The sequence below is a fragment of the Choloepus didactylus genome, chromosome 8, assembly GCF_015220235.1.
Source record: "Choloepus didactylus isolate mChoDid1 chromosome 8, mChoDid1.pri, whole genome shotgun sequence".
In the NCBI taxonomy this organism is placed as follows: Eukaryota; Metazoa; Chordata; class Mammalia; order Pilosa; family Megalonychidae; genus Choloepus; species Choloepus didactylus.
In genome coordinates, this window is record NC_051314.1 from 32,800,350 (window position 1) to 32,823,247 (window position 22,898).

At 39.2% G+C, this 22,898-nt stretch overlaps 1 protein-coding gene across 10 annotated transcripts in view; it reads right to left on the minus strand.

The window, feature by feature from the left end:
* CFAP54 (cilia and flagella associated protein 54) overlaps positions 1 to 22,898 on the minus strand; it is a 429,497-nt gene that overhangs the window by 191,410 nt on the left and 215,189 nt on the right. For all 10 annotated transcript variants that reach the window (XM_037846937.1, XM_037846939.1, XM_037846934.1 and 7 more), the window contains 4 exons: positions 19,446 to 19,669; positions 19,206 to 19,341; positions 16,913 to 17,021; positions 801 to 953 (listed from right to left, as the gene is read on the minus strand). In XM_037846937.1, coding sequence (XP_037702865.1) covers positions 801 to 953; positions 16,913 to 17,021; positions 19,206 to 19,341; positions 19,446 to 19,669 — 622 coding nt within the window. The remainder of the gene's footprint in view (positions 1 to 800; positions 954 to 16,912; positions 17,022 to 19,205; positions 19,342 to 19,445; positions 19,670 to 22,898) is intronic.

Sequence of the window (22,898 nt, forward strand, 5' to 3'; positions counted from 1 at the left end):
AGGTATAAGTTCAAATCTAATATTGATAACTTTAAAACAATTGTTTATTTTTATTATGATGACAAATTTGAACCACAAGGATCATAAACATAAATTAGGAATTTAAATAATTTTAAATAACCTAAATATGGATATTTGGGAATTTTTCCCCGCCTAAATTTGAGTCTAATTGTCTTCTACGGGATAACTGGTTAACCACTTAAAGCCCTGCTCTGTTTGCTTGAGCTCATAAGCTGCTGGATGCCAAAAAAGGAGAACACAAATAGATACAATGTAACTAATGACAATGAATATCTTGGTTTAAGCTAAAAGGAATCTCTCAAAATCAAAATCTAAGGTATTAATGGGAAATATTTCTGAAGCTTATTTTTTAATGTATCCAAGTCTTTGACACTGATGAAGTAGTGCTTTTGGTTAAACGTTCTAATTAATTAAGTATGAATCAATGCATTTACTTATGAAAGTAAAATAAGACCAGAACACCACATCTGCAAAGAAAACTGTAAGAACATAGACGGAGAATCAAAAAATTAACCAATAGAGTGTTCGTACCATCTGCTACACTCAAGGGAGTAAGCTAGTTTCACAGAAAGCATTAAAAGCAGGTGAGTGAGAAAATACCTTAGTTGAAGTGAAAAGTAATGAAGAAAAGAGTGATCCATTAAGACAAGAAGAAAGTGAAAGATAATAGGGGTTGTGTAAGCTGGTGATAGGGAAGAACCCTACAGCAGAATATGACAGCTTTACAGGGCAGTAACCACGTATCAAAGTTAAGGGATATAGGACAAGCAAATTTTTACCTTGTGTCTGTGCAAGAAATAATGAAAGCAACTTTCTGCTGTGTCGAATTGATCTGTTGTGATATTTGGATTTTTCTAAGGTCTCTCTAAAACATTGCAAAGAGTTTTCCACATCCACAGGCACACAGACGAGTTCTTTGGCACGGCTGTATTCTGAAAGGAAAGGGAAGAGTGATGTTGGGAATGAAATGCTGCACCAAGCCAACTACATTGAAAAATACCTCCTAGTTCAGAGAATTTTTTGGTCCCAAGCTAAAGCTGTTCAATTCAAAGCCCCCAGATCCACAGCAGGTGTTTCAACATTAAAATCAGGGTTTGGGGTGGGGGGCATATTTGATAGTTCTTAAAAAAAAAAACCTTAGAAAACTGTCAATTCTTATGAAATGCAAATAACTTTAGATCTTGCCAATTTCCCTTATGAAGCTTCTACTTTTTCTTTTGCTGATCATAAAAGATGAAATAATCTACTTCTTTTAAGAAGCCTCTTCAAAGCAAGGGTATCTTGGGAAAGAGAAGAAAGAAGGAAACAAAGAGGCTTGGAAGGGAAAGACAGGTGTCTAACATTGGAGGATGCAGAGGGGAGGAAGACGACAGCCTTAAGGAGTCGGTATGGAACTAACTGACAGTTCTGAAAATGGCCCAGAAAGGGGAGTTCTTGGGAGAGTTCCTGTAATGTCTCTGTGGGGCACATGATGGTCCTGGGAATTAGGCTGCAGGTGTGTGGCATATACCATGAAGTGGGCACAGGAGAAAGTAAAATTTCAGGTTCCAGGATTGGAAATGTACTTCGTCAGCCAGTTGAAGAAGTGGAATGCCCCCTCTAAAGTCTGAGGTCTTGATAGTACAGTAACTTGCTAAATAATGGGACTGTACGAGGTAAGAGTAATGACCTATGCCCTCAAGAAATTTACAGTCTGGCTGAAGAGACAGGGCATTCCAACAACGGAAAATGAAAATCACATTTGCTGAGAATACCTGGTTACACATTAAAATGAGGGAAAGATGTAAGAGAGAGATCAGTGAACACTGGAGAGGATGAGCAAGAAAGACTTTGTGGAAGAGAAGGTATGCCAACAGTGTCTTAGAAGACATGGAAGATTTGATTAGGAAAACAGTGGCAAGGGGGTTAGATTTTCAGAATAACAATAATAATAGCAACAGCTAAGGTTTATTGAAAACATACTCTCTGTCACAAACTATTCTAAATAATTTACTGTGATAATCTCATCAAATTCTAAAAACAACCATAAGAGATACGTATCCAGTATTATCCCCATTATGGTATAAAGAAGTCTGGTAACGTTTCTTAGGTCACAGAACTAGTTTATACAAGCAGAGGTACAGAAGCAACAGTAAGGGTGGTGAGTTTAGGGCATGGTGAAAGGACATGACCCATCTTCCTGAACAAAGAGGAGTTTGCCAAAGACCAGAGCCCCCACTGAGGGGCAAGGGGACTTTATCTTCTTTAATGGGGAGCCAAGGTGGTTTTTGAGCCAGAGTCTAACAGAAAGAGAGCAGAATTTTAAGAAGAGTTCGCTGACAGTTGTATTCACAGACTGCAAGAGAGAGAGATTGGTGGCTAAGACTGTTAAACTACAACTACACAGACATTGTGTGGTTTGGACTCAAGAGAAAGCAAAGGAAATGATGATGGGACAAGAAACATTCCAACGTTAGAAGCAACAGGACAGTGGTTAAAAAGGCAAAAGGGGGAAGTCACCTCTTACCCCATCCTTTCTCAGCCAATGACCTTGCTTCCTACCTCACTGGAAAGAAATTGAATTTATCCAAAGAAATTTTCCACAAGCTCCCACCACCACATCTATCCAGCCACCAAAATCTGTGCATACATTATTTCAAGGGTATCACTCCAGCAATGCTCTTCTCTCTCCCAAACTATCAATTTTCCCCTATGCTGAATCATTCCTATCAGCATATTTTGCCACTTAAATCAGGTTTCCCCACCCGCTATCATTCTACCCGAAGAGTCTTCATGTAACTAAATCCATTGGGCAATTTTTAGTCTTTATTTCATTTGATTTTTCAGCAGCATTTGACATGGTTGATAGATCCCTCCTCCTTGAAATACTTCTTTCACTTGGTTTAAAGGTTCTTCTTTTACCTCAACTAATCACTCCTCAGTCTTCTCTGATGATTCATCCTAATCAACCCAACCTCTTAACTTGGAGAACCCCAGGGCTCATTTCTTAGACTTACCTCTTCTCAATTTACACTTCCTTGATTACTCAATCTAATTTGGGAGTCAGGAATATATGGTTTTAAATTTTATCCATGTACTCCTGGATCCCAAATATATATCTCTGATCCCAACTTTCATGAAGTCCAGTCTCATCTATTCAGTGGTCTAATCTGCTGCATGCGCAATAGACATCTCAAACTTAACATGTCCCAACTGATTTCCTAATATTTCCTCCTAAACCTGTTCCTCCCATAGTTTTTCCCCATCTTATTGAATGATAGTTCAATTTTTCCAGTTGCTCAGGCCAAAATCTGGAAACATCCTTGACTCCTCTCTTTCCTTCACAACCCACATCAAATCTGCAGCCAATCCTGTGGGCTCTCCATTCAGAAAACATCCAGAGTCCCACCATCTCTCACCAACTCCATTCTCCACTACCACTCCTCCTGTGTTCCAAGCTCTCATCAAATCTTTTTTAATTACTGAATTACCTCCTAATCAGCCTCTGGTTCCACCCCAACCACTCCTACTATGTGTTCTCAAAACAACAGCCTAAGGACTCCTTTTAAAATATAAGTTATCTCGAGTCACTCCAGTTTCTAAACTCCTCCACTGGCTCCCTAACTTACTCACAGCAAACAATAAAGTCCTTAGAGGGACAAAAGGCTTTGCATGAACTGGCCCCAATATCTGCTCCAACTTCTCTTCTTACATTTCTCCTCATCATCATTCACTCCCACAGCAGGCATGCACACATCTCAAGATCTTTTCACCAGCCATTCATTTGGGCCTAGAACAACCTTCCCTAGATATCCCCATGTTGTGCTTCCTCACCTGCTTTTGCACAAACATTAACTTCTCAATGGGGCCTTCTTTGCTAATGCTGCTGTTTTGCAAAACACCAGAAATGGATTGGCTTTACAAAGGGGGGTTAAGTGGCTACAAAGTTGTAGTCCGAAGGCCATGAAAATGTCCAAATGAAGGCATGAACACAAGTACACCTTCACCGAAGGAAGGACAATAGCATCCAGAAAATCTGCTGAGAAGGCACATGGCTGGTGTCTGCTGATCCCAGGTTGTGTTCCAGCTCCACTCTCAGCACCTGTGCATTCTTCAAAGTGTCTCTCTTGGCTGCACCACCTCCTTCTGTCTATGAACTTTTTTATAGGACTCCAGTGATTCAATTAAGACCCACCCTGAAAGGGTGGGGGAACACCTCCATGGAAATTATCCAATCAAAAGACTTGCCCACAGTTGACTGAGTCATATCTCCATGGAAAGATTCAATCAAACAATTCCAACCTAATTAACACTAATAAGTCTGCCCTGACAAGAGTGCATCAAAGAACATGGCATTTGGGGGGACATAATACATCCAAACCAGCACATTCCACTCCCTAGACCCCAGAATGATGTGATCTTTCCATATACAATATACATTCACCCACACACATTATGAAAAAAGGCTTAAATCATTTCAGTAACAATAGGTAAGTACACGGTCCCATTAAAATCAGTTACAAGCATGGTCTTGCCCTACAGCAAAATTCCCGTCTGATTGTGGACCTGTGAAACTCAGAACAAGTTAACTGCTTCCAATATACAAAGGAGGGACAGGCATAGGATAAACATTCCTATTGCTATAGGGAGAAACTGAAAGAAAAACAGGGTTAACAAGACCAAAACAGTTCCTAAAACCCTCAGGGCAAACTCCATTAGATTTCAAAGTCTGAGAGTCATTTATAGAATGACATTTTACCCTTGGGGCTTGAGAGAGCGAGAGTCCAACCCTTACCAAGGGCCTTCACAGTGGCCCTTTCCTCTCCAACCGCTGGGGTGAGTGCTCCAACATATTCACGCACTGGGCAAAACACCTTCTTTTCAGCCCCACCCTCCTCAAACATCGGGGTGCCACCCGGACTCTGCTTCTCCCGGGCAAAGGCTCTCCCCTCTCCAAACAGTGGGGTGGTTGCCAGGCTCTCCCCATCCCTGGGGAATGTGCTCCACCCTCTCTGAGGCACTCTTCCTGAACATCAAGGTGGAAGCCCGCCCTCCTTCTCCAGGGCAAACTCAGCCTTTCTACATGCATGGGTTGCTCTGCTTTCCGTGGCCAAGATTTCTTGACTCCAGACCTTAATTTCCATGGTTCTGTCTTTGAAGAAATTTTTCCTTCAATTTGTTCCTTCTCTGTCCCCCACCCCAGTCCAGACTGGCAGTGGTTCTGTCTATACATATCTCGCAAAAATTTTGTAGGCTTGGCATGCAGTTTACAGTGGTCAAACCATCAGAAAATAGGACTTCCCACAAACCCTTTCTGGATAACTCCTCCAATCCTGGCTGGTACTGAAACGGCGGTCGGGCACCATGTTTGGTTAAATCCTCACATGGTCCAGTAGCCTCTGGGGTCTCACTTTATGGAAACCCAGAGTCTTCTAGACCATCAATTTCTGTTTTTTTTTTTTTTTTTTTTTTTTTTTTTTTGAACCCAAGAGTTCAGTTCTAAGTTTCTCTCTCTCCACTCGCATTTCACTATCAGCAGCAAGAAGAAGCTAGGCTACATCTTCAACTTTTAGTTTCGAAATCTCATCAGCTAAGTATCCCAGCTCGTCGCTTTCAAATTCTTCCTTCCATCTGACACCAGGACTCAATTTGCCAAATTCTCTGCCACTTTAAAACAAGAATCACCTTCCTTCCAGTTTGCAATGACACATTCATCATTTCTGCTCAAGGCTTCATTAGAAGTATCTTTAGAGTCCATATTTCCACAAACAGTCTCTTCAAAGCCATTCAGGCCTTTTCTATCAAGCTCTTCACAATTCTTCCAGAATTTTCCCCTTATCCATTTAAAAAGCCAATCCAACATGTTTGGTATTTGCAAACAGAGCAGCACCCCACTTCTTTGGTACCAAAATCTCTTCCAGTTTGCTAATACTGCCGTTATGTAAAACACCAGAAATGGATTGCCTTTTATAAAAGGGGTTTATTTGGTTACAAATTTACAGTCTGAAGGCCATGAAAATGTCCAAATGAAGGCATCAACACAAGTACACCTTCACTAAAGGAAGGCCAATGGCATCCAGAAAACCTCTGTTAGCTGAAAAGGCATGTGGCTGGTGTCTGCTGAACCCAGGTTGTTTTCAGCTCCACTCTCAGCTCCTGTGCATTCTTCAAAGTATCTTTCTTGGCTGCAGCACTTCTTCTGTCTGTGAACCTTTTTATAGGACTCCAGTGACTCAATTAAGACCCACCCTGAAAGGGTGGGGTAACACCTCCATGGAAATTATACAATCAAAGGTCTCACCTACAGTTGATTGAGTCACATCTCCATGGAAACACTCTCAATCAAATGATTCCAACCTAATTAACACTAATATGTCTGCCGCCACAAGATTGCATCAAACAACAAAGCGTTTTGGGGGACATCATCCATCCAAACTGGCACACATACATATATTTTACTTGTTTATTTACTGTCTCCCTCTACTAGAATGTAAGGTCCATGAGGGCAGGGATATTTGTCTATTTTGTCCACTGCTCTATCCCCAGCACCTGTAACAGAAACGTCCTACATGGTAGGTGCTTAACAAATATTTATTGAATAGATGAATGACTATGTTTGCAAAGCTATATAGCTGAGATAAACTTTATTAGTAAGCATTCTATAGTTCTTGATCTCAACTGATCCTCACAGCATCTTACAAATTAGTAGGTGTAGATATCACACACTTTACAAAGGAAGAATAGTGAAGTATAGGGACATTAACTTGTTTTAAGCCCTTGGAAGAGACAAGAGGGAGAACCAGATAGTTGCCTTTCCCAGATAGTTTGCCAAAGGGCATCAGATTCCTTGGTAGTAGCAATGACCCAGATTTGAGCCCTGAGAGGCTTTGAGGACAGAAAAGGAATGAGCCTTAGAAAAATGATGAAGGAAGAAGGCTGGGGCTCTTGTGGTCCCAGAGTGCAGGGAGGTCCCAACACAAGGTTACATTCTGCAGCCCCAGAGAGCATATCTTTCCATACACCCTAATGTCCAGAAATACAGGAGGCTCTAGTCAAGCCAGGATCATGGCCACACTGCAAGAAGCACTGTTCCCCACAGCAAGTTCAGACTAGACACACTTCTTTATCATACATTTCAGAGAATCAAATACTTACGGAATTATAGTTCTTCTTAGCTCTCTGAGAGCACTGACTCTTCCATTCTCACTCTCCTGTCTACACCGTCCTGATCCTACTGTCTTGCTCCCTCAGTTAGCCTTTCCTCTCAGCCATGCCCAGCCCGACGGACGTGATCCCAGAAAAGGCATGCCCTCACTCCTCCCACTCCCACCATATCATGGCAGCCTGAAGACCGTAGAATTCTGTCTGTTTTTCTATTTTTCTGACAAGAAAAACTTGGCTTTTAGCTTTTTCTCCTCAGAGAGTAAAATCAGGGAAAGAAGTTAAGCAAAGCAAAGGAAAAGGAGGAAGGCTGTAAGCTCCCTATATTAATCATCAGGGAGAGTTAGTTACTTTCTCTGGGCCTTAGTTTCAAATATCTGTTAAAATTGGGATGATAATGTTTACCTCAGAGGTCATTGTTTTAATGTGACAGCACCTGTCACAGAGTAAGATTTCAACAGATGGAAGCTCTTGTTATGGTTGCTAATCATATATTTTAAAAATATATAATAAGCCCTTACCAGTACCAGGCGCCATGCTAGGCACCAAGAAGATGAAAGAGAGTAAAACAGACATGGTCCCTGCTCTCACAGAACTTAAATTCTAGAATAAAAATTCACCAGGGCATGCCAGTGATGGGGAGGAAAAAAAAGATAGGAGCATGGGGAGATGTTTTCCATCTTTAAAACATGGGACCTGAAATAAAATCACCCTGCTACTTTTTATCATATATCTGCTTACAAACCATCTTTCTGTTTTCTTCCTAAACTATATTCCAATTTCTATTTTCCTTACTTCAAGCTCTAAGATACCTTTTATCTTGTAGTCTAATTAGGGTTCTGTTGGTGTTTTTGTGGCTGTCTACATCAGATAAATGATGCAATGCAATGAGGAAATGTCATTAGCTTTGGAGGCCTTTTTCTGACAGCTCTATCTCAAGGGGGTTCCTCCCTGAAAACTTCCATGGATAATTCAAGAAGCTATACCAAAAGCACTAATAGCCTCCACAGTTTGAAACAGGTCAGTAAAAAAAAAAGAAAAAGAAAAAATTACTGTGTCTCTCATTGTACCAATGTAGAAATTAAAGCTGAAATGCCAATGACTCCTGAGAGATGGGCCCACCAAGGAAGGATGGAGGGAGTGACTGGAAATTTGGGCTGCTTTCTACACACCTGGTCGCATCTATCCAAATTCCCAGAGGCACTAATGAAACACACCTTCCAAAGGGTTGAAAATTCCAACACACCCGAGGACCAAATAACCTTATCAGAGAACCTAAATACCAACAAGGTCAAAATTCAAGAAAGAGATTCCAGACAGAATGCAAAAACAGCTACAATAAAAAGCATATCCATGGAGTTATCTCCCCTATGGAGTTTAACAAGCAGGCAAGTTACTCATCCATACAACAATGATCCATAAAGTGAGGTATGCTTGCTTCTCCAAATCCTACAGAGATCAGACCAAATTGCGTATGCATTATTAAATAGTTGAAGGGAGAATAGGAAGTTGTTAAATAATGAGAATGCCAAATGTTCCTAGGCACTGGAGCATTACAATATCTGTTCTAAAGAATTAAATGTATCAAGCTTTACCACCAAATGCTGTTATGCCAAAAGAAAATCTATGATGTTCTTCTAAAGCAATGATCTAGCAGGGAAACCATCAAGAGTACACAGTGTCTTTTAAAAGAGAATTGCAAATATCTCTGTGTCATGGTGGCATATATAAGATCCAACATGCTGATAAGCATGTTCATGATCTGAGTTCAATCTACTGAAAAAAAAAATTCAGGGTCCTGAATATTTGCCAAGTAAATCCAAAAGGATAGACCAAAATATGTTTCTAGTCAAAGAAGTCTCAGAGTCTTATAAAGAGTTTTAAGTTGGATGCCAAGTTTTTAATAAATTAGAGTCCAGTGAAAAACCTACAATTAGTATGCCATTACTCAGGATCATCTAAAAATTACCATAATATCGCAATAAGTAACAATAAAATATCTCTCTCCCCGTGACCACTGATACAAAGCAACTTTTTTCTCAAGTGCTCTAAATTTTAGAGAAGAATTGAACCTGAAAGTGAGAATGGTGAACAAAGTGCGGCAGCTCATGGAGTACCTCATGGGTGTAGCAGTCAGACAGACCAGGGTTTAATTACAGTCCCACTACGTACTAGTAACGTTTAATGGTCTCTTCCATAAAGTGAACATCATAAAACCTTTCTCCTAGGATTATAAAAATTAAATAATATAATGGCTATAAAGCACTAAATACATGGCTAGCTCAAAGTCTACTGCCATTACAATGTTTTAAAAATTATATCTATTCAAATATTCCTGCTTTCGTCACTGTTGAAACTGGTGTTATTACCACCACTGTTGAAAAACAACCCAAAGGATCACAGCAGCCTGATTCTACTGACCTTCCCTTCTGTCCACCAGCCACCACCTTGCCTTTCCAATTGCAACTTTAGTAACAGGCAAGCAAAGTGCTTTTCTGGCATATTGTAAGTAGCTACCAGTCTTCACAGGTCTAGAATTTTGCTAGGTATATATTTTTTATCCCTTAGATGCTATTCATCATTTTGATAACAATCATTTTTGACACTTTTTCTCACATTTGTTGCCAGTTCTTAGGATGGAAGAGATACACAACACATTTATAGCCATATAGCCAATGGTAACAGATCCAGGGAAACTCCAGAGGTTTGACAGACAAGACCAAGATAAAGAGAAATCACCCAGGAAGAATCACACTCTTTGATTAAAACAAGCATTGTCTCGTTGTTGTGTTGGGCGAGGTTGGCTGGATATTGTGTGGTCTCACTGGTATGGGCTGGCATTGATGAGCAGGCTTTGAGAGTTGAGGGCTGGGAGCGTGGGTTGTTGGGAGGTGAAGGAGGGTAGAGATCAGGCGTTTGATGCTGGGGGAGTATAGAATGTTCAGCAGGACTGATTGTGTGGATCCAGAGGTGGATGACATAGTGCCCTGTGATGGTAGCACAATGTTGTGGGTACAATGAATGGGGATACCTGTGGGTGAGGCATGTGTGACACCAGGGGTAAGGGTGGACGCTGAGGAAAGAGACTGTGTAGCTTGGTGAAACCTAGAGTGGTCAATGATTGTGACTAAATGTACAAATATGGAAATGTTACATGTGGGAGAACAAAAGAATGCCAACTATGCAAGTTGTTGAAAAAGTGATGGCATTGGGGAAAAAATATAATCAAAGTAGGCTGGAGTCTTTGGTCAGCAATGGCATTGTAATATAATTCCATTAGGTGTAGCGGAGGTGGTGTACCAGGGCTGGATGTGTATGAGAGGGGATATAGGGGAGGGATATGGGATTCTTGTTAATGGTGTTGTTGTCTGACCTTACTATTCTATTGTATTGTATGGTAATTTTTCTCTTTATTAACATTTTTATTATTCTTAAAATTTTTTTTCATAATAATGAATACATTCAAGTGCTGATTGTGGTGATAAGTGCACAACTATGTGATGATACCGTGAATAGTTGATCATATGCTGTGGATGAATGTATGGTATGTGAATACATCTCTATAAAATTGTAGGAAAAATATAAATAAATAGGGATGGGAGTGTTTGAGAGGGTGTGGAGAGAGGGATGTGCCTCTTTACTGTTGGTGGGAAGATGGGGTAGTGTAGCCTATCTGGAGGACAGTGTGGTAGTTCCACATGAAGCTGGGTATGTGGGTGCCATGGGGGCATGAAATCTCATTATGGGGTATATACTTAGAGGATCTGGGGGCAGGGACGTGAATGGACATTTGCACACTGGTGTTTATGAAGGCAGTATTCATGATTTCCAATGGGTGGAGGTGGCCTAAGGGTACATCAACTGATGAACAAAGTGGTGAACTGTGGTGTGTGCATACAATGGAATACTGAGCAACTGTGAGAAGGAGTGAAGCTGTGAGATATGCAATGAGGTGAATCGATCCTGTAAACAGCATTTTCAGTGAAGCACACCAGAGGTGAGAAGACAAACATTATAATGCCTCACTAATATGGACTGACTACAATGTATAAACTCTCTGAGAATTGAATCTTAGAGCACAGCTTATCGGGGAACACTTATTGTAATGGTCCCTGGACTGTGAGCTCTTACAGCAGTCACATCTGTTCCTGAATTGTAATGTCTATCCCCAAATTCTGAGACGCTGATCCCTTTGTGTATAACCTGGTCAGTCTCAGGAACTTTGGGTATCTTTGTGACACCTGAGACTTAGAGCTAGAGCTCGGTAGATATGAATGTCAGTATTAGCACATGCAACAACTGTTAACAAAAGCTGGAAAAGAGTCCAGACTTCAATTAGAGTTATGAATGAAGAAAATCTGACTGGGACTGAGGCAAGTCAGGCCAAGGGGTGGAGGACGATATTGTTTTAATGCTTCAACTTCTGTGTGAAACAGGGGAAGAGATGTTTGTTTGGTGCATGATATATATTTTCTATGGCACACTGGATGGTTTAACTTGTATGGTCAGTTTGTTCAAACACCATAATTACATGGAACTTGGAATAGGAAGTGAGGTCTGGTGGGTTTGTGCAGGTTGTGTGAAATAGTGATGCATCCTCGAGTAATCTGGGCAGAGAATAAAAATATATATGTGGGGCCCCCCTGAGGAGCTGGGGGAAGGTGCAGAGGTGTTGGATGTCCCAATCTGGGTTATTACTGGTATTTTCACAAACATTGGGGACTGACAGTTTGGTGTGCCGAGCCCTCGGTCTTGGGGCTTGCCCTTGTGGGGCTTGTTGCTGCAAGGGGGCAGCTAAGACTACTTGTGGTTGTGCCCAGGAGTCTCCCCGAGAGTGCCTCTTTGTTGCTCAGATGTGGCCCTCTCTCTAGCTAAGCCAACTCAGTGGGTAGATTCACTGCCCTCCGCACTGTGTGGGACCAGACTCCCAGGGGTGTGAATCTCTCTGGCAATGTGGGATATGGCTCCCAGGGATGAGCCTGCACCTGGGATCATGGGATGGAGCAGATCTTCTTGACCAAGTAGGGGAAGCGCAGTGAAGCAGGGTAGAGTTTTGGTGGCTGGGAGATTCCAGATGGAGTCAAGGGTCACTCTGGGGGGCATTCTTTTGCACTGTACAGATATCCCTTTTCAGGTTTTGGTGTTTTGGAATGGCTAGAAGTAAATACCTGAAACTATCAAACTGCAACCCAGTGGCCTTGATTCTTGAGGACGATTGTGTGGCTATGTAGCTTACATGGGGTGACAGGGTGATTGTGGGAGACTTGTGGCTCGCAACTCCTTTATCCAGTGTGTGGATGAATGAGTTGAAAAATGACAAAAACTAGGTGAAAAATAGAGTGGGAAGGGGGGGTGATTTGGGTGTTCTTTTTTACTTTTATTTTTTATTCTTGTTTTTATTTTTTCTTATGTAGGGAAGATGTTTGGAGTTTGACTGGGGTGATGAAATGCACAACTGTATGGTGGTGCTGTGGACAGTTGATTGTGTACCATGGATGACTGTATGGTGTGTGAATATATCTCAATAAAACTGAATTTTAAAAATTAATAATATATGTTATTAAAAAAAATAGTCATTATGATTGACCACAAGAAGGCTATCTCCCATTGTTTACTGAATATGATGGTATAACTTGATTTATCGTTGGCAGTAAAACCTACAAATTCTTGGTCACCAACCACAGTCTCCTGGATCCTCAATATTGCTCTGCAATCCTATCTTCCCTTCTCCTGTTTACCTGGGTGGCCAGTCCAGTCTTTCAGCATTCCTCTGACATCTCCTACCTTATCACCTTTGCCCATGCTCTCAGTCCCTTACTTAACTAGGAAAATCTCCAGCACTCAATAAGAACTCCTTTGTCTTCAGCCCTCACCACTTACCAACTTTCCTGAATTTGGACCTATTTACTCTGTTATAGCTTGGAGCTATGTACCTTAGAAAACCAAGTTCTTAATCTTAATCCATTCCTGTGGGTATGAACCCATTGTGAATAGGAACTTTTGATGAGGTTACTTTAGTTATAAAGTGTGGTCCAACTCAATCAGAATGGGTTTTAATCCTATTACTGGAGGCTTTATAGAGAAGGCCACAGAGAGAGGAGCCAAGGGGAGCAGCCAGAAGCTGGAAATCAATGGAACCCTGGAAGAAAAAGGAGAAGATGCCACTGCATTGCCATCACATTGCCATGAGATGGTAAAGCCAAAGAACCCCGGAGATTGACGGACCTTGGGAGGAAGCAGCAAGTCTTCTGGCCCCTGCAAATGTGAGCCAATAAATTCCTGTAATTAAGCCAACCCATTGCATGGTATATGTTTTAGCACCTGGAAACTAAAACATACTCTTCCTTCCTTTCTGCCCTAACAAGGGGCTGTTCCACCCTCCTGTCCAAGGCTAATCCCTCTGATTGTGCCCTGGATCCCATTCTCTGCCTTTCTTCTCCTCAAGATCCTGGCTCTATCAAATCTCTTCCTCTCCTGTCTTTAAACTCACCCTCTCTATTGGCTTTTTCCTTTTAAATGTAAATATGCTCATTCTCCACTTTTATAAACAAATGCACACAAACAAATCAAAGCCTTCCAGAGTCCTCCTGAGCTGCACATTTCCTTCTAGCTGCTGTGGTCTCTCTCATTCTTTTCACTGCTAAACTTGTTGAAAGGAAAAACTATTCAATGACTCTACAGGTACAGCTCACCACAACTGCCCCCACTACTCAAAATACGTTCACTCCTCTCCCACCATTTCTTTGAATCTACTCTTGTTAAGGTCACAAAGTCATTCATTCTACAAATAGATACTGAGTTCCTACTATGTAACAGACAGTGATTTAGGCACTTTGATTATATCAGTAAACAAACAAAGTTCCCTGCCCTCATGGTGCTTATATTTTAGCAGGGGAGACAGACTAGAAATCAATAAATACAATTAAAAACTAAATTATACCATATAAGAAGCAGTGAAAAGTGCTTCAGAAAACAGAAAATGAAAGCAGAGTAAGGGGATGTGGAGGAAGAAGGCAGGATGCAGTTTTAAATAGAATGGTCAGTGTAAGCCTTATTGAAAAGATAAGACTTGCACAAAGGAGGCACAGAGTTTCTCAGTCACTTATGTGGATGGAGGGAAGAGCATTTTAGAATGAGGAAACAGCTTAGAGGAAGGCCCTAATGTGGGGGTGTCATAGCAAGGAGGCCAGTGACAATGACCTCCCTTATTTCCCAATACAATGGACAGTTCTGTCTTCATCTTACCTCTCCTCTCTCTGACGGGTGAAGGCTTCCTCATCCTTAAAATTCTCTAAGCTTTAGCCTTGTTTATACCGCTGTCATCTGTCTTATCTCCCATCTCTTAGGCTATGCCCCCATCTCTTTCAGAGGTTGGTCCTCCTCTGTTTGTTCCTGAGACAGTCATTAGTGCTCGTCACATAGTCTATTCCTCTCTATTCTGAGTGCACAGTAAGATCACACTCCCATACCCCTTTTGAACTTAGATGAGGCCACGTGACTTTGGCTAATGAACTGTCGGCAGAAGTGACATGGGTCACTTCCGAGTTGAAGCTTTAAGATCCAGCATGTGATTTACCACAACTTCTTTTCCCTGCCTGAAAAATGGAGACAGCAACAAACCTACCTTATTAGGTGGTTGTAGGTTAATAGTCACAAGGTAGTTTTAAGAGCTTGAGGTACAATGCATTATATGCACTGATGTACACTGCATAATAATAATTCTTGTATTGGGGTTGTTATAATGATTAAATAAGATAATGCATGTAAAGCCCTTAGCATAAGGCATATAGTATGTGCTCACATGGTCTGGCTTCAAAGGCTGTGCTCTTAACCATTCACCAGGCTCCTCTCAGGATCACTCCCCTATAAGGTAAGATTAGTGTTCTGTTTCCGGTCTTGGCAATCATAGAAACTTGTGTCAAGATGGAGATTCCATCAACTCATGATAAGCAGAAGCCACCTACTCAACCCCCTTGAACACAGTAGCATGAACAAGAAATATGCTTTTTCTTGTGTTAAGGCAATGAGACTTGGAGTTTGCTTGTTACTGCTGTACAACCCAGCCCATTCTGACCAGCACATTTTCCTAAATGTTGGTGTTATCCAGGAGACCATCTTCAGGTCTGTATTCCACCTAACTGTCTCTGGGTGACTTCATCCAAGCCCCTGACTTCAACCACCACCAATATATTGACAATTAAAATACATATCTACAAACTTGCTCTCTCCTGACTGCCTTACCAGAATTTCTAATCATACATTAGATACCTCAACTCAGTTATCATCCAGACCCTTCAAACTCAGTAACTCCAAAATAACTTTTTCTTCACCCTTCAGTTTTTTGTCTGCGAGAAAGTCATCACTACCACCTAGACACCCAAGACAAGGCAACTTAAACTCCTCGCTTCCTCATCCACCCTCATAGCTAACCAACTCAGACACAGTCCCGTGGATTTCCTGTCTCTCTCTCTCAGATCTGTCCATTGCTCTAATCTCACTGCCTAAGTTCAGGCCTTCATCATATGCACTATAAGATGCAGGTAAGAAGTAGCTGCTCTTCCTGCTTCCGTGTGGTCTCCTTCCACCTGATTCCCCACTCTGCTGCCCAAGGTTCTTTTGAGAATGCAAATATGATCATTTCACTTTCTCCTTTAAATCAGTACCTAGCTCCTTCACCTCTCCAGACAAAGCTGGATCTCTTTATCCTGCCCTCAGAGACCCTTTATTATCCAACTCCTGCCAACCTTTCTAACCCAAGCTTTGCCTTTGTCTTTTCCTTTAGCCCCACTGAACTACTTGCAGGATCTCAAAAGCAGATGCCAGCTGTTAAGTATTATTATTTATAGCAGCAGCAGTAGCAAATAGTAGTAACATTATAGCTGTTATCATGCTATACTAGAATCTCTGGTTTATTTATCAATCTTTTTCGACAGACCATAAACTCCCAGATGACAACTCTTTAGTGTCATTCATCTTTGTACTGTCAGTACCTAGAATAGCACTTAACACATAGGAGATGCTCAGTAAATGTTGGCTGAACGACTGAATGGCTGGCTGAATTAATATAAAATAAATAGATGGAAAACTCTTAACACTTCAAAGTGAAGACTTACACTTCTTTCCTACACCAAATACAGAGATACACAATTAAGAGCAGACTATTTCCATTTACATCTCATTCTGTTTCCTTATTCTATTGCCTCATTCCTATAAGCTGCACTGCCAAAAACATTCCAAGAAAAATATTCAGCTAGAAGCAAGAAGTCACAACATTCCCAAATCTTCTCCTATGCCCATGTTAAAAGACCTACAACTTAACCATGGAAAAGCCAATAGAAAAACAATCTATTTTGATTATAGAAACGGAAGTTATTAAGGAGTCAAGACAGAACAAAGAAAACAGCAAAAGTGCAATCTGAAGAATTTCCCAAGCCAGAAATAAAAGCAGGGGGAAAAGTGCAAAACAGCCTTTTTTCATCTTTAGACTTTACCATAAATTTCCAGTCTTCTTTCCTTTTACCACTTCTTCTTTAACTTACAGATTAAACTATCAAAAATGTGATTTTATCAATCTTAAGTGACATTTATCACAATGTAAGATAGTAAATATCAAATGGATTATTTTCAGTCAAATAAAACTGCAAAAGAGATTTTATGAATGTTTTGGTTGTGGAAGATTTGACATGCAGAGCACAATGGCAAACCTTGTTTTAAAGAAAACAGAAAGAGCATCAAAGGTAAAGGTTCTAACCTGAAAGGATCAGCTTTTTTAAGAAATCTGTACAGTATCCCAGATTTGTCAATGTATTGGTTAGAGGATTAATCTTGAGCTGCTTCCCAATGAAATTTCGGCATGTTATCTTTAAAAAGATGAAAACAAATATCATTTAGTCAGGTACTTATAGCTAAAAACTTGGCTTACTTGAAATGTTTATCTCATTTTGCATTTGTCAAAATAAAGAAATACAAAACAATGCTACAAATAAAAACTAGCAGATTTGCATTCAACCATGAACAACTTTCAAAAAAAAAGTCTCCATAATTTTTCATAATTCTTTTGTACAGCACAGCTGGAAAAGCATTAGGCAAATTATGTAGAGCAATTAGGGTATGATTTTCCAATGTTCTATAAATTCACTGGACTAAATATATCTTACATTTTCTAAGTAGAAATATATTTAAAATATAAGCTGCTTTTCCAATGAAAGATTTTTCCATGCTACTCATGATTAATGCAATTTAAACTTTCCTAGTAAAGTTTTTCAGACCATCTTCCTCTATTGTATTTTGATGATCTATTTTCCAACAGATAAGTGAGACCTTCACAAGTCAAAGACTTCTCTCTTTCCACTTTCCCGTTACCACACCTAGGAACCTATCTCTTGAAATACAGCTCTCCTTGATTCCAGTCTGATTTAAATGCTTCCTCTCTATTGTCCCTTGTGGATATGTCAATAATGAGATATATACATGGTCTACTAAAATGCAAATTCCTTACCACAGCCTAATAAGGCCCTACTTGTCCTGTTCCCTTCCCACCTCTCCAGTTTCATTAAACAAATCTTACCGAACACCCACTATGTGCCAGGCACCATCCCAAGCTTGAGGGGATGATATAGCAGAGAACAAAGTAAACAGAACCCCTATTCTTATGGAACTTACATTCCAATGGGGGTAGAAGGATAATACACAAAATAGATGAGTACGTTATATAGTATATTAATTATAAATGCTATAAAGGGAAATAGAGCAAAGAAGCACATAATTTTAAATAAGGTAGTCAGGAAGGGCCTCAAGAAAAAGTACCATTTAGCAAAGACTGAAAAGGTGAGAGGATTCTCAGGGGAGGAGCATTCTGGAAGGGGGCAACAGCAAATACAAAGACCCTGAGGTGGGCACATCTTAAAAAACAGTGAGGCTGAAACCCGCAGGGGGTTATAGATGAGTTACTAGGAGTATCGGGGGATAAATCATGTAGGGCATTAGTGATAATCCATGATGAGGATGTTCAGTTTAACTTGGAATCATATGGGAAGCCAGTGTAGGGCTCTAAGCAGAAGAGTGGCATGGTCTGACTTGGGTTTTTAAAGGGTTGTTCTATCAACTACATAGAGAATTGACTACAGGCTGGGTGGAGGGACACAGGGGGTTGGAAGCAAGAAGACTAATTAGGCAGTCATTGCAATAATCTAAGCAAATATAACGGTGGCTTGCATCAGAGCAGGAGTGGTGGTGATGGTGAGAAGTGGTTGAATTTTGTTCATTTTTTGAAGGTAGAGCCAACAGGATTTGGTGACCAGTTTGATGAACTGGGGTGAGGTGGGAGCAGGAGGGGAGTCAGGGATGTCTCCAAGGTATCTGACTGAGCCTCTGGAAGGAGGAAATTATCATCAATTGATGTGTGGAAGGATGGTGGGCAGAACAGGTTTGTTTGAGACGTGTATCAAACTCTATGAGGTGATGTTGATTGGGCAGTATGATGGTTTTTGATGCATCACCTTGGCTAGACAAAACCATAAGGACGAAAGGGAAGACAGCAGCCATTCTGTAACATACACCACGCTTTCCAGCAATTCAGTCAAACACTAACCTAGATGCTTTTGCCTTGGTAGGCTCCTACCCCCCTGGAAAAAAACAGTATTTTATGACTGTGTTGGTATAAAGACAAATATATTACTGTTTTAAGTTAAAACATTTCCTTTGACATAGAAGTTCATTTTTAGTTCTGGTTTCAAAATAAATTAAAAATTCTCATCAGCCCCTTAAAATATTGTGGGCCTTAGGCACCGTGCCTGCTGTCCCTAATGGATATGCCAGCCATGGCATGCCTATAAAGCTTCTCAGGGGCAGGGACTTAATTTTGTTAATCCTGTACCTGGAGACACTGGCACATATCAGGCTCTCAGTAATATTTGTTGATTTGAATGTTAAATGCCTGAGTGAAAATAACATTTATATCAATTATCTGATTTACGTATCTTTGCATTTGACATGTGGGCTACTATAATGCCACTACTGCATGAAGAATAGAACCAGAGACTTACCTTCTCTTCATTATCAGCCTCATACCTTGCACAAGGTTGTTGGGAAATATCTGGGCCCTTGAACTTCTGTATTCTTAGAAGAAGCTGACGTTGAGCATACACCAGGAGAGGTGTCACTTGCTCTGTGTACCTCTCACTAGACAGGGTAAAGAATATTTTAAAAACCAAACATTAGTTTAAAATGCTTTCTTTTTTCAATAAAGTCTATTACTTTTAATTGCCCCTTACAGCAATACTTACTGTGAAATTTCATTGAACTGAATGGCAAGAGATACCAGTGTTTCCCATTTTTCCACTTGATATAAAACTTCCAGAGATTTTAATACAAAGTCATGGATCCATTTCAGATCAACCACATTTACATCATCCAAAGGATTCTCAAAATTAAGGCTAGAACCACCATCATCATTTTTAATATTTCCATAACAACTTGGAACACTGAACTCTCCTTTGTCTTCAATAATCTACAAATAGCACATTGAAAACAAAATTGTGTAATATATTACTACACATTTTTTTCCTGAAAACTGAAGGTGACATAAAAAGATAACATGGAAAAGAACTGAACAGAAAAGAAAAATTCTTAATAAGTTTTTATTATGCAAATAAAGCCTTAATAATTTAAGGCAATCCAATAGAAGTTTCTGTGATGATGGAAAATGTGCTATATCTGTGCTGTCCAATATGGTATATAACAGTACAATATAATATAAATATAGATACAAAAATTCAATGCAACATAATACAGAACAATATAATACAAAATGGCTACTCTATTAGACAGTCATACTGAGATTTATTTTGTTTTATCTAAACCCACACCCATTTCCTCCTTGTTTTGAAATAAATCCCAGACATCAAATTAACCAACCTGTAAATATTTGAGTATGTATCTCTAAGAAGATAAGAATTCTTTTTACAAAAACATAACCACAATACTATAATCTCATCTGTTTTAGTTTGCTTGAGCTGCGATCACAAATACCACACAATGGGTTGGCTTAAACAACAAGCATTTATTAGTTCACAGTTTTGGATGCCAGAAGTCCAGCATCAAGACTTGGTCAAGGTTTGCTTCTCCCAGAAGACTAGCATTCTGATGCTGGCTGCCTGTGATTCTTGGGGTTCCCTGGCTTTCCCCATCACATGGATGCCCTCTCTTTTCTTCTGCTCTTTCCGTTTTTTGCTGACTTCCAGCTTCTGGCTCTTTATAAAGCCACCAGTAATTGGGATTAAGGGACACTCTCATTCAGTTGGGCCACAACTTAGCTAAAAACAACATCTTCAAGAAGTCCTACTTACAGTGGGTTCACACCCACAGGAACATAGGTTAAGATTAAGAACACATCTAAATTGGAGTTCATAATTCAATCTATCACACTAAGAAAGAAATTAACTAAATCATGAATTAAATAATTAAATTGATTGCCTTATAAATTTATTTTTTTAGAGTGAGTTATCTTGAAATGGGATCAAAATAAGGTACAAATATTGTAATCGGTTATGTCTTGAGTCTTTTTTAATCTATAGAGTCCATCTCCTCTTTCTTTAAGTTTTTGTTGAAAAACCAGGTTATTCATTCTATAGCACTATGGATTTTGCTGACTGCATCCCCATTTTTTCATTTAACTGGTTACTCTGTCCCTTGTATTTTCTGTAAATTGTTACTTAGACTAAACACTTGATATGAATCAGGTTTAATTTACTACTTTTCTGGAAGGTATCCTTCATAAGTGCTGTTTGTCCTCCAATCAATCCATTTAGAATTGCAAAATCCTAATATTCTAATTCCAACATCCTTTCTCCATTTTTTACCTGAATACTTGTATAAAGAAAATTTTTCCTTCGTCAACAATTTGGTTACCCTCAGGTATAGTTCAGATGGTAAATAATCAGCCTTTTTTGCAAGGAACCCTGTTTCCTTTGGTGAAAAATAGTTTCTAGAGACCAGAATCTGGGTGCTAGGAGCTGCCATTTCTTTTTGAGCCCTTTGAATTTCACTGGCACTTTGTAAAAAATTAACTGACTGTATGAAAAAGTCTATTTTTTACATTCTTTATTTGTTGAATTGATATATTTCTCTCTTTAAGTCAATATCATACTATCTTAATTACTGTAGCTTTTATAAGCCTTGATATTATGGAGTGTGAGTCTTCCAACTTTGTTCTTTTTCAAGATTTTTTTTGGCCATTCACATTTCTTTGCATTTGGCTATAAATGTTAGAATTGATGATCAATTTCTACAAAATAAAAATTCCTATTGGGATTTTCACTGGGATTTCACTGAAGCAACAGATCAGGTTGGGGATAGTTGCTATCTTGATATTAAGTCTTCTAATTCCTGAACATGATATATATCTTCATTTACTTAGATCTTTAATTTTTCATCAATATTTTATAGTTTTAAGTGTGGAAATGTTGTAAAACTTCCATTAGATATATCCATAGATACATTAAATGGTATTTTTTAAATTGTATTTTCAAACTGTTTTCTGCTAATATATAGAAATACAATTTATTTTTGTAGATTAACTTCTATCCTACTACTGTGCTTATTAGTTCTAATGGTTGCTTTGTAGGGTCTTTAGAATTCTTTACGTAAAATATCATGTTATCCCCAAATAAAACAATTTCCAATCTGTGTACCTTTTGTTTCTTTCTCTTGCCTTGTTGCACTGACTAGGACCTCTGGCATGACATTGAATAAAAGTGGTGTGAGCAGACATCTTTGCTTCATTCCCAATCTTAGGGTGAAGCACACATTATTTCTCCATTTAGTGTGATGCTAGTTGTAGACACCCTTTATCTGGTTGAGAAAGTTCTTTTCTGTTCCTAGTTTACTTTGAGTTTTTAACATAGATGGAAATTGAACTTTGAAAATGCTTTTGTTGCATCTATTGAGATGAACATATAATTTTTCTCCTTTATCCTATTAATATAGTGAATTGCATTGATGGATCTTCAAATGCTAAAAGAATCTTATATTTGCACTTGATCATCATTTGCATATTTGCATATTTTAAATATTGTTTATATCATTCGTATATTTTTTATATTACTGGAATTGATTTGCTAATATTTCATTGAGGATTTTTCAATCTATGTTCATGAGAGATATTTGTCTATAATTTTCTGCTCTTGTTGATGCCTCTATCAGTTTTAAGCTGGCCTCATTTCTAAAAACAGAAAAATTTGTGTAAGGTTAAGTATTTCTTCCTTATATATTTTTTAGAATTCTCTAGTGAAATAATCTGGATATGGAGTTTTCTTTATGAAGGTTTTGATTATGACTTCAATTTCTTTAAGTATTTTGAGCTATTCATACTTTCTATTTCTTCTGTGTCAGGTTTAAGTTGTGATTTCCAATAATTTTGTTCATTTCGTTGAAGTTGCCCAATTCACTAGTTAAAATTGATAACAACATTCCCTTATTTTCCTTTTAATATCTGTAGTAATATCTCTCTTTCATACTAATATTGATAATTTGTGCTTTTCTCACTTTTGTTCTTCATCAGTATACCAATTTTAATCCTCTTTTCAAAAGATCAGTCTGACTTTATTAATTTTCTGTTTGTTTTCTACCTAACTGATTTCTGCTCTTATCATTTCCTTCATTTCCTCCTATTATTTCTTCCCTCCTTTCATTTACTTTGGATTTAATATGCTTTTGCTCTTCTTTGTCTAACTCTTATA